Genomic DNA, 13065 nt, shown 5'->3' with positions numbered 1-13065 from the left:
CACAGACAATGAATATGTCTCACGTTTTCCTGGATTTTGTAGTTCTTGTGCAGAAATGCGAATGATTTCCATGCTTTTACTTTGTATTTTACTACTTTATGAAACTATTAATCTCAACTTACTTCTTTGCAGATTATGTGGGTTTTTTTAAAGTAAAGACATCTTCCAGTAGGATATGAAATATGGTCTGTGCTTTAAAAGGGTTTATGTCTTTAATTTCTCTTATCTGATTACTATTGCTAGCATTTCTAAGATTGACCAATAAGAGTGAGGAGAGGGTTCACCTTTGCTTTATTTCGGCATTTCTTGAGAAAACTTCTACAATTCCCCAATTGCAAATAATGTTAGCTTTCATATTTCAAAAATGTGCTTTAAAATGTTATTTAAAATAATTCTTCTACACGTGATGCCATCCCAGTGGTAGGGAGAATGCTACTATATATATCGATACTCTTCGGGGTGTGTGATAGAAAACATATGTTGTTCTAGATTAAAAGCTTTTTCTATATCTATTGATATGTTCATGTATTTTTAATTTCTTTAGTATGATTAATTATGTTTATTGTTTTCCTAATGCTGACACATCCTTGCATTCTTGGTATAAATTCAATTTGGTATTAATGAAAAATTCTTTTGATATGTTGCTTTACTTTTGCTAGGCTTTTTAAAAAATTAACATTGATATTCACTAGGGATATTTGTTTTTAGTTCTCTTTCTTTGATTATCCTTCCTTGGCTTAAGAAACTAGGTGGTGCAGTGGATAGAGCACTGCTCCTGAAGTTGGGAGGACCTAAGCTTAAATATCACCTCAGACACTTACTACCTGTTCAACCCCGGGCAAGTCACTTAGCCTCAACTGCCTTAAACATTCAGGGCCATTTCCAGTTACCCTGATGTATATTTTGCCACTGCACCCATATGGCTCTAGAGGAGAGAATGATGATGATGACATTGCACTGCCCTCCCTCACTTAAGTCTAATTCAGTGCAGTCATGTAATATCCTGAAGTCATGGTCCCTCCTAGAGAATGAAGTATAAGCAACAAAAAGAACTCTATTTGTCTCATAAAACTTCAGTATAATGCGTTCTTTCTACATTTCTACATTTAAAAAATAATTATTATTTACATATTTGGTGGAAGTCACCTAATAATCCTTCTGGAAAAGGTTATTCTTTCTATTCTTTTCTGTCTCTGTCTCTCTGTGTCTCTGCATTGTTATTTGTAAAATGACCACATTTTGACCCATTTGCACTATTTGCCTATGAAGTATGTAATCTTTCCATGAAAACCCTAAGCAAAAGTTTTATACAATTAATTGATTTTAGATCTTTTCACTGCAAGCCTATGTTCTAATTGAGCAGTTATTGATGGATATGGCTTTTACTTATTTTAGGAGCTCTTGTTCTTGTTAAAACAATTGTAAATTGTTGTTTCTCTCAATTCTCTAAATGTCAATCTGACTATAAATTGTATGTGATGGATGTTTTTCTAAGTGTATTTCCTTAGGCATGAACTCTTCCAAGAAGTTACACATAATCTGGATCCTATTTACCTTCCTGGTAAACCATCTTCTGAAAATATAAAACGACTATGTGTTCCTTTTTACATCTGCAAAGATCTTAATCCTAGTGACCTTCATATCACCTATAATATTTCGACTTTATTGACATTTGTACTGTTTGGACTTTATTCTTTCTTCTGGTGAGAACAATCATCAGAAAACCAAAAGAGTAATTTTGCAGAAATTCAATTTAGACCAACAGCTTATACTGTATTTCCAAAAATAAGATCAAAATGGGTAGGGGCAGCCAGGTGGCGCAGTGGAGGGGCCGCCAGGTGGCACAGTGGATAGAGCACTGGTCCTGGATTCGGGTGGACCTGAGTTCAAATCTGGCCTCAGACACTTAACACTTACTATCTGTGTGACCCTGGGCAAGTCACTTAACCCCAATTGCCTCACCAAAAGAAAAAGGGTGGACATAGTCAGTTGTGGAGAGATTTTGCAACTAAAGCTCAGTTCTACTCTGTTGGTAAAGCTGACTCAGTCCAACCATTCTGACAATTTAGAATTCTGCTTTTTAAAAACAAGGACCAGTAGCTAACTCTGCCTTCAGTTAACAAGAACCAATACCTCACACCTCTGATTCTAAGTCATCTCAGCCTGTTACAATATGAAAGACTCTGTTCCATTGCTTAATCTTTTTTTTTTTTTTAGTGAGGCAATTGGGGTTAAGTGACTTGCCCAGGGTCACACAGCTAGTAAGTGTTAAGTGTCTGAGGACAGATTTGAACTCAGGTATTCCTGACTCCAGGGCCGGTGCTCTATCCACTGCGCCACCTAGCTGCCCCCTCCATTGCTTAATCTTAAGACACCATTGCTATTGTTGTGTGTGTATGATTTGTGGTAGGGGAGCTTGTAGGCTTACAAATGAAGTTTTGAGCTGTAATAGTTACTGGCAATAATTATACCACATCTGCTAGAGGTTATGGGTATCTATAATGGCTACTTAATTGTTGCTCTTACAGATTTAAGAAAGGTGTTCAGGTTGGATTGGGCTGTAGTTGAGATCTTCTGTAATGAATTTTCTAGTTAATACTATCAATGGTCCACCATGTATGAACTGTTTTTAACCATCATTTTATGGAAATGTTGCTTATCCTTGCTATGTTTCTAATTCTGTTACTGTGCACTAACATGGATTATTCTAGACATAGTTATTAAGTTTGAGTTTTCCTGTATTTTGTAACTATATTAACCAAAGTTGTACTCATTCACATTATTATGTATGTACTCTGGCGCCTCAGTAGGGGACTGCCCCCTCTGGATTTTGTGTCTCCCATAGAGGACTTCCCTCTATGCATTGTATCCATCTTTTAGATTGTTAATGATCCAAGAGACAAATTTAGTATCTGTCTTTGGATCAAAGGAGGGATAATGTGAGTGAGATTTGCCCCACCCCTTAGTTATAAGTGATTTAACTATGGTAATAATCAGTAAAGATTCTAAAAATCTGAACAAAACAATAGATGGTTTTACTGTCAGGATTAGACTTTGGCTTTCTATGCTAGAAGAACCTAGAGGGCCGGCTTCTAACCTACACACTCCAATTAATTAAGGCACAGATGGTGGTTTCCCTCCTTCGATAATATTACATAAATGCCCAATGTAATTTGAAGATCTTCATCAAACTTTTAAACAATTGCTATATTTTCTAGCACATAAGAAGTATAATTTTCAAATTTTGAATAACAATTTCCAATTCCCTTAACAGTATTCTACCCCAAAATAGGAAGTTTAAGATCTCCACAAAAAGAAAAAAATGCAGTAAACAATCAAGTTAACAAATCATCAAACATAAGTAAAAACATTTTATAATTTAAACATATTAGATAGGACAGAAGTATTAACAAACTAGTTCAGATCTGTCCAGGCATGTCCAGACTTGTCCTACTCTATTCCTTTCTCACTCCTAAATTTCTTTCTTTCTTTATCCTGCTTCTTTTTAAAATATTCTGTAGCTGTGTGTCCTACCTTTGCACAATAGAAACAGTGAATTGTTCCTATTATTATTTTACCACGAGGCATTTGCTGAACAGTAGCTAAAACTGATTTGGTCTCCTGATTAGATTTTTCTTCCTTATTATTTCCCTCATACACATATTGGGCAATTGATTTTAGTTCCCAAATATTCTTTTCATGACATCCAGGACAATATTTTTTAAAATACTCCTTAATATTTGGAGGAGACTAATACACAAAAGCAGCGTTTATCATTCTAGCAGCCCTAGGATTTATGGGGTCTAATCTAGCAAACCTTCTAGCATTCTTACATAATCTATCATAAAATCTCATAGGAACCTTATCTTTCTCCTGTATTGTCTCTTGGGATTTACTGTTATATTTCTGAGAAGAGCTCCATTCCTCTAATTAGATTATCTCTAGCATCTCTTAGTTGATTCATAGCTGCTACAATATTAGGATCCCAACCAGGATCTTGCATGGGCCATGTCTTTCCTCCAACTGGACCTACCACAACACGATTGGTCATTTCTATAATTCCTCGTTTCTCTCCCTGGTAGTCACTCCTAAAGAGAGAATGGTCAGGGGCCCCCACAGCCAGATCCTAAATCCTAGAGCTGCAAGATTGCTTGTGGTCACTTCTACCCATTTATAGAGTAATTTGGGGGTGAGAACACCAGATATTCAATTCTCTAAGTATTCTCTAAGGTCCAAGTATTCAAATTCTCCAATGTTATTTCTTGAGGTTTTGACATGGTATGGGGTTTGTCTGTTCATCCTGATGCAGCTTTGATTATTCTATGTTGTACATCATTCTTTTTTGTTGGGGGATATATGGGGACTGCAGAACTTAATGAAAAGAATTATAGTCATCTTGGACCCACAAGCTCTAGCCTTTGTTTCTTCTTACACTATTACCTTCTTCTTAGGTGGTTGAATTCTGTAATGCCAGCACTCACAACCAAGAAGCTCCAAACCTTCAGAACCAGATGTGCAGCCTGAGAAGCACGTGGGATGTAATCATGGACTCTGCTGACTTTAGAAAGAGCCTCCCCCTGAATGCAGCCGCCCTTCCACCTCCACCCACATTTTCCTTCTCCAGACTGGGGACAGAGTCTTCTGCTTAGTTCTGGATGTTTCTGGCAAGATGGCTGAGGTAAAATGACAGCAAAACTCTTTATCTGCTTTCCAACCCCGGGTAAAATTGTTAAGTGGAAGGAGACAAAAAACTTTGTTGTGAGGTTGGAATAGAACTTTACATGACAGGCTTACAGGAAGTTCATGTTCCTGTCTTTTCCTCATTGTGTTCAATTAAATTAAAATTCAGCAAGAAATTTATTAAGTGGCTCACTGGTTCAAAATTGCCTATTATGTGCCAGACTCAGGTGCTGGAGATACAAACACAAAAACGAAACAACTTTCCTCAAAGAGCTTACACTCTATTTGAGTTGCCAGGCACTATCTCAGGCCCCAGGCCTACAGAGACAAAATCAAAGATCACTGCCCTCAAGAAGCTTACATTCTATTCTTTTATCCCTACTCTGTGCTGTGGCAAAACTGGGCATATGGACCGTGCCCATATACATTTCTTACTTTCTCCCATCCTAGGCAGCTAGATAGTGCAGTAGATAGAGTAGTAGGCCTGGCTTCATGAAGACCTGAGTTCAAACTAGCCTCAGCTGCTTACTAGCTGTGTGACCGTGGGCAAGTCACTTAACCTCCATCTGCCTCAGTTTCTTCAGCAGAAAAATGGGGATAATAACAGCACCCACCTCCCGGGGTGGTTATGAAGATCAAATGAAATATTTGTAAAGTGCTTAGCACAGTGCCTGGCACATAGTAAGCCTTAACAAATTCTGACTCCCTCCCCTTTTCTCATACTATTCATTTGCCTAGAATGACCTCACTTCTTCTTGCCACTTATTGGAATTCCATCTGTCCTTTAAGGCCTAGCTCACGTGCCGCCTCCGTGTGTTCATGGAACTATCCATGATTCCCCTCAGTCTAGTGATGGTGTCTGTTCTCAAGTTCTCAACAAAGCATTTTGTTCCTTTCTGATGCAACTTCCCATGTGGCACTTTGTATCACTAATATTCCCAGAGCCTAGTACAGTAAGAGGCACTTCATATTACAACTTAAAACTGCACTAAGACTGTGGGGACAGCCTGTATTTCAGGTACCTAATTGTGCTGTTGAACAGTCTGGTCAAACTTTCCTAGTTTGGGGTTTTTTGTTTTTGTTTTTGTTCTGTAGGCTGAGAGGCTCCTCCGACTGCGCCAAGCGGCTGAATTCTACCTGCTGCAGGTGGCTGAAACGCACACGTATGTTGGCATCGTAAGCTTCAGCAACAAAGGATCTGTCAGGGCTCTGCCGCGCCAGATAAGGAATCACAAAGACCGAACTCAGCTGTCGTCAGCTCTTCCTACCACTGTGGTAGCGAATACAGGGGCCAATATCTGTTCAGGCCTTCAGACGGGCCTTCAGGTAACAAAAGTCATCCCAGTCACTACATCTCCTTTATCCACATGTCCAAACCCACCTCCCTTCTTAAAGTCTTTCATGTCCTGAGGATGCTGCTGATAAAGAGATGATATACCGCCACGATAAATTTTTTTTAAAAGATTGCCTAGATCTGCAGCCTAACATTTCTTGTGTTCTGCTGAGTAGCTCCAAGCTAGAGGGCTTTATTTAGGAGTCCAGTACCAACCACCATTGTTTCAACTCATAGGTAACTAGGTGGTCCAATGGATAGAGCCCTGGGCCTGGAGTTGGGAAAACCTGAGTTCAAATTCAGATACTGATACTCACTGACTGGGTGAACCTGAGCAAGTCACTTAATCTCCAACTATGTCAGTTTCCTCAACTGTAAGATGGGGATTGTAACAGTACCTACCACCCATGATTATTGTAAGGATCAAATGAAATAATCTCTGTAAAGCACTTAGCACAGCACCCAGCACATGGTAGGCACCTAATAAAGGCCTGTTCCCTTACCCTTGCCTACTACTGATGGAAGCTTCTCAGAGTATTTCCATTGCTGGACATAAGACTGTATTGTGTTTCAATATGGAGTCAAGAAAACATGAGCTTAAATCATATCTCCTACCCTTGGTAGCTGAATGCCTAGGGGTAACTCAGCTTCTCTGACCCTTAGAATGGGCATTATGCCAGCTGGAATGCCTACCAGTTGTTCTGAGGTAATGTTTCCAAAGTGCTTTGCCAAATGTAAGGTGTCATCATTATCACCATTATTGTTGTTAACCTGGGATGGTCCCTGAGCAAGATCGGGGGTCAAAGTGTGATGTGGAGTCAGGCTTCTGAGACGTTCTAGAGCAGGTGCTCTTAGCCCTGTATATTTTGTATCACAAATCCCTTTAGTAATCTAGTCAAATCTACAGAGCCACCCTCAGAAGAATTGTTTTGTTGCCTGCATTTCTAATGGAGGAAAAGCTAAAATTTAGTTAGAGGTTAGTGAAAATAAGAGTATACATTTTCCCCAAGTTCACGGACCCCACACAAAGTAAGATCAGTCAACATTTGGGGCCAGATGATCCAGAAGGTTCAGAAAGAGTTTGTCAAATCAGAATTTGGGAACTAGTTTAAGGCAGGGGTCTGGAACCAGACATGGATCAGGAGCAGATTAGCTGGAGTTATTGGTATCTCTGTACCTTCTGCCTTTTTAAGAACTCACTGGACTCTAGAGATGCAGGTTCAAGGCAAGAAGCACCATGGGTCAGAACCCATACCCAGAGCTTGTCCAGAGAGCTGTGCATGAAGACTAGCACTGGTATCTCCCACTCATCCTGTGTATCTCTTGCATGTACCTAGTTGTTTCCATGTGCTCCTTGAGGGAAGAGACTGTTTGCCACTTTCTTTGCACCCCTAGTACTTAGCACCGTGACTGGAACATATGAATAGACATCCTTCTTCATGTGGCTTGTACCTGGCTCAAGATGTGTAGCTGGCTACACCAACTGTAAGGCCAAATGTAAGGGGGCTGATCTGTCCTGCCCTGATATACCGATTGTAGGGACACAGACCCTCCGAGAGAATCCTGAGATACCTAAGAAAGGGCCACCTGCCAGCTTGGTTATCTAAGTTTATTAGGATCCATTAGGTTAATTGTGTTGCTTGGGTTGTTTAAGGCAATTTACTTATGAGAACCAATCCTCGGTGGCAGGAGAACAGAACGGTGTAACGGATCCCCGCACCAGCCCCGGGCCAGGTGAGATATTATATAGAAATAGGGAAAAGAAGGCATAGAGTGAGGGATGGCCCAGGGCCATGTGCAAGTGTTCTCATGAGATAATTGTCACTTCTTTGCTGTTTATACTTACTTAAGTTGGTTTGCAATCTTTGTGAGACTTTAATTCATGTTCCTAGTCTGGCCTACTCGTGTACAGTGTATATATACACATATATTTATTTAAATGTATATGTGTGTATATTATATATTATAATATGTAATTTGTGTCTCTCTCTCTCTCTCTATATATATATATATATATACATATAATTTAATTTGTTGTTCATTCATTTCAGTCATGCCCACTCTTCATGGCTTTCTTGACAAAGATACCGGAATGGTTTGCCATTTTTTTTCTCCAGCTCATTTTACAGATAAAGAAAATGAGAAAAGCAGGATTAAGTAGCTTTCTTGCCCAAAATTATATAGCTAATAAGTGTCTGAGGCAAGATTTGAACTCAGGAAGATGAATGACTGACCCCCAACTCCAGGCTCAGCACACTATGCACTGTACTACCCAGCTGCCCTATAATAATTTAATTAGAATCCACCTAATAATGGATAATCTATTCCCAGGTGATTGAAAGTCTGCGTGGAAATGCATATGGCTCTGTAATAATATTAGCAACCAGTGGAGGAGATGGAGATATGAGCAATTGTTTGTCTACTATGGTCAATAGTGGTTCAATTATTCATACCATTGTCCTGGGCCCATCTGTAGCTGAAAATCTTGAAGAATTACCCACACTGACGGGTATGTGTCATATTGTTTGCTTCCTTGAGAATATTTCTCTTTTAGTTTTGAAAATAAGGTGGAAACCCTCCATAAAGTCATAATTTGCTGCCTTCTCATGCTATGTACATAATATTCTGCCTCATCCCTGGCTTCTTGGAAAGCTCTAAGGGAAGGATGTAAGCCTTTCCTTGTAGGTTCTACGATGCTGGAAAGGACTTGAAATACAATCCCAGCAGCAGACCAAGTCTACTTTTTGAGAACCCGCCAAGGGAAGTCCAAGGAGGCCAGCCACTTGATGATTCATGCCTTGGTCCTGGCAGCCTGGGAAACAAAGGGAGATGCAGAATGACTCTCAGCTGTGTGGGGCTCCACTTGGCTTCTCCAGGGAGAGGCAACATGATGTGAAAAGGGCAGAAGGTGCTCAGAAGCACAGTTCTACACTTGATTACATTTATGCAAAGGTGAGAAAGTCAGAGATGAAATGAGAGAGAACAAAGACTACTCAAAGACTACCCATGAGGCTTAGGTTTCTCCATCGAGAATACTTTGATCAAGAAGAGAATTACTAGACATGGTAAGCATTGACTAACATAAAAAAGAAAGTGATTATATTTTAACAGGCAGAAATTGTTACCAACAGGGGAATCATTTCTTAATAAGTTGTCTACATACAGCAGGTCACCAGCTTGTTAGTGAAAGACAAAAATTAGTACAAAGGTAGATAAAAGAATAAAAATGAGAAAAGATATAGCATTGAGTTGAAACAATTGAATACTGATCTATGAAAATAAGTTATTGATGAAAACACGTTAATGCATGGAAGAAAGAACAATTTTATTATAATAATTTTATGTTGAGGTTTAACTGTTGTTCAAAAATCATTTTAATTAGGGAATACTCAGCTTGTTTGCCAAGTGGCAAGCCAAAGACAACACTCACTCTGAATATGAACTCATTTGTAAAATCTTATGAGGAAGGATGATCAAAGATTATAAGTAGTACAGCCTCAAAAAAACAAAGAAAATCAGTGGAGGGTAAAAGGAGTTTAAAAAAAGTTTGGTGAAAGATCCAAATAAGTAAAGCCATATAGAGGGCATTGAAAGATGAAGAATGAAGACAACAAACAGAAAAAAAAAATGGAAAAGATCTGTAAATATTTTATAAGAAACTGTTTTCATCACTAAGCACAGTAGATTTACCACACCTGGACCCAGACACTGGACATCACAGTCCCAGATGTGCTTAAACAAGAGGCAGAAATAGCTTTTTTTTATAGAAATAGCATTTTAAAGAACAAAGATGGAAAAAGCTGCTGGATTAGGAATATAGAGAAGTTGTTACCTTTTGAAGGAAGCCCAATTGTGACATCATCAAGTGATTGATATTTGAAGAAGGGAAAACTACCAAAGATGTAGAAAAATATCTCAAATGTTATTTTTTAGAACATCATCCACTTCCCTTTATAGAGCTCTTTGAGGTTGACAAAGCTTTCCATTGATTTATTCATTAGGAGTAAGGTGTTTGTTTTTTTCCTAATGGCAAGCCTTAACATGCCTTCTTGCTACTTCTGCCCTTTGCTCCTAATTATGCCCCCTGTGACTAAGGACCGTACACATGATCCTTTTGCTACATAAGACCCCTTTGAGTACTTAAAGACAGTTGTGATATTCCTCCAGTTCTCTGCCCCAAGACTTCCAGATGTTGAGGATACATGGCCTATTTTTACCAGCCTCACTAGTCAGAGCAATATGCGTATTTTGCATTAATGCAAAAATATTGGGGAAGGGTATTTGGGGACACATTAAACCATAGGACGATCCTGGTTCTTCTCATTTCACTATACATCAGTTCATACAAGTCTTTCCAGGTCTTTCTGAAGTCATCCTGCTTGTCATTTCTTATAACACAGTAATATTCCATTACCATCATATACCACAACTTGTTTAGCCAGTACCCAATTGATGTGCATTCTTCTGATTTCCAATCTTAGCCACCACAAAAAGAGCTGCTATAAATATTTTTGTACAAATAGGTCTTTTTCTATTTTGAGGGATTCTTTGGGATATATACCTAGCAGTGGTATTTCTGGATCAAAGGGCATGCATAGTTCTATAGCCCTTTGGGCATAGTTCCAAATTGCTCTCCAGAATGGTTGGATCTTTTCACAACTCCACCAACAGTGGATTAGTGTCCCAGCTTTCCCACATCCCTTCCAACATCCAATATTTTCCATTTTTGTTGTATTTGCCATTCTGATAGGTGTGAAGTTGTTTTAATTTGAAATTTTCTGATCAATAGTGATCTAGAGCATTTTTATATGATTATAGATAGCTTTGATTTCTTTGTCTGAAAACTGCCTGTTCATATTCTTTGACCATTTATCAATTGAGAAATGACTTGTATTTATAAATTTGGCTCAGTTCTTTATATAATTGAGAAATGAGGCCTTTATCAGAGATATATGTTTCAAAAACTCTTTCCCAGTTTTCTGCTTCACTTGTAATCTTGGTTACATTAGTTTTGTTTGTGCAAAATCTTTTAAATTTTATGTAATCAAAAGATCTATTTTACATTTTATTTTACTCTCTATATCTTCTTTGGTCCTAAATTCTTCCTCTTCCTAGAAATTTGACAAATAAATGATTCCATGCTCTCTTAATTTGCTTATGGTATCATCCTGTATGTCATTTGATCCTCACAACCCTGGGAAGTAGGTGCTATTATTATCCCAATTTTATAGATGAGGAACCTGAGACAAATAAATGGGGAGGGAAGACTTGAACCTAAAATGCCTTGTGACCTATCTTTTCCACAGTGGTTGAAGTGATTTTTATATTTAGGACAGCTTTCAATAAAATGTACTTTCAAGGTAAAGGAGTGGATCCTTTATGGTTAATCTTCCTCATCTACATAGTGCTTGAACTTTTTCTAACAGGAGAGTTCACATATATGTGAATATGTGTCTATACATATAAACACACATACTTATGTGTGTGAATATGTAACTATGAATGTATGTTTATATGTATAGTATATATGTATTAATACACATAAACATTTATCTTTGTGTATATATCCTAGATAGGGAACTTATATGCATACATATAGCACATATATATATATATACACACACATATATATATATAAAACACAGACACACATGTAAAAATGGGATAAATGCCCTAAGAAGACAAAGACACAATAGAGACACAATAAATTCACATTTCTGAATAATTTCTGCATTGGATAAAGGAGAGAAGATAATGATTGGCACTGATGAGGGAAAGTGATGAGATGCCAAAGATTGCCAAACGTGACAATTTTGCCTTAGGCCAGATATTTAGCTTCACCTGTGTCTGCCCAACTAGAAAGTTACTCTGCCATCTTATCTCCCCACCCACATGCACCTCATCAGAAGTGAAACTTGACTAAAAGTTGTTTGGTGAGAGGAATGGGATGTTGGTTGTGCCATGATCACATCTAATAACTAATTCCTTAGCTTCCAGCTTCCTTTTGTCACTGTAGATCCCAGCCATGTGGATTCTTCCATGGTTATAATGGGGAAACAATCACCTGAAGTTGTTTCATATCATCCTCAGATACGGATGTGAGCACCATGCAAGATGGTGGCAAAGCAAGTTAAACATGGGCCTTATCCTCAAGGAATTTCCTATTCTCTGATGAGCAAAGGTTATAGATAAAAGATTAACTATTTTATGAGACACCTGAATTAATATTGAAATCATCTGTTTCAGGAGGGTCGAAATTCTTTGCCTCGGACACAGCAAGTTCCAACGGCCTTATTGATGCTTTTAGTAGAATTTCATCAGGTACTGGAGACGTCTTTCGTCAAGCTGTCCAGGTCAGTATTTCCTCATCAGGAGAAGTTCCGGGGGCGGAGGGGGGCGGGTGATGCCATACCTCATGGTAAGCTGGGGGTTATCACACCAATAGCAAAGCTAGCTCACCTTCCTTGGAAGCTGGCTGACGGTCTTTTAGAGCCTGAACACAATTCACATTTATTGAGCTCTTGCTGGTGGTAGGTGCTGAGGGAGGTACAAAGTTTAGAGAAGACAACATTCACCACTTCCAAGAATTTTACAGTCTAGTCGAGGTTTATGACACTGATAAAACTACAATGCACAAAATTACACAATAGCTACAGTGTGCAATATTATGCAAGCGCATGAATGAGCCACAAAAGAAAAGGCCAAGTGAGGGACGAATGGAAATATCTTTGCCAATCAGGGTGACCAGGGAAGGCTTCCTAGAAGAGGTAGCATTTTAAATGAGCTTTGAAAAACACTGATCAAAGTTCACCAGGCCTAGAGAAGGGAGAGTGTTCCAGAGCCAAGGAATGGAGGAACCCTGTTGAGAGAAGAGTGAGGGGCCCAGCTCTTGTTTGCCTGGGAGTAGAGTTGGGGGGTAAGGAGTATCCTTCCTTCCTGAGGCCTTTCTCCTGGTCCATTGTCCCCATCTGATCAGTTCTAACTGTTCCTTCTTCCTTGTCTGGGCTTGGGCCACCACTGAGAGAGGGGCACCCGACCCACAGAGCGCCCCC

The 13065-nt window shown here is 39.0% G+C and overlaps 1 protein-coding gene across 1 annotated transcript in view; it reads left to right on the top strand.

Annotated features, from left to right (window-relative positions):
• Positions 1-13065, top strand: part of CLCA2 (chloride channel accessory 2) — a 55117-nt gene that overhangs the window by 20034 nt on the left and 22018 nt on the right. Inside the window, 5 exon segments of the mRNA XM_044005435.1 lie at positions 4452-4611; positions 4614-4678; positions 5776-6006; positions 8345-8522; positions 12260-12366. Coding sequence (XP_043861370.1) covers positions 4452-4611; positions 4614-4678; positions 5776-6006; positions 8345-8522; positions 12260-12366 — 741 coding nt within the window.

The sequence above is a fragment of the Dromiciops gliroides genome, chromosome 4 (assembly GCF_019393635.1).
Source record: "Dromiciops gliroides isolate mDroGli1 chromosome 4, mDroGli1.pri, whole genome shotgun sequence".
Classification (NCBI taxonomy): domain Eukaryota; kingdom Metazoa; phylum Chordata; class Mammalia; order Microbiotheria; family Microbiotheriidae; genus Dromiciops; species Dromiciops gliroides.
This window is presented reverse-complemented; position numbering and strand designations above follow the sequence as displayed.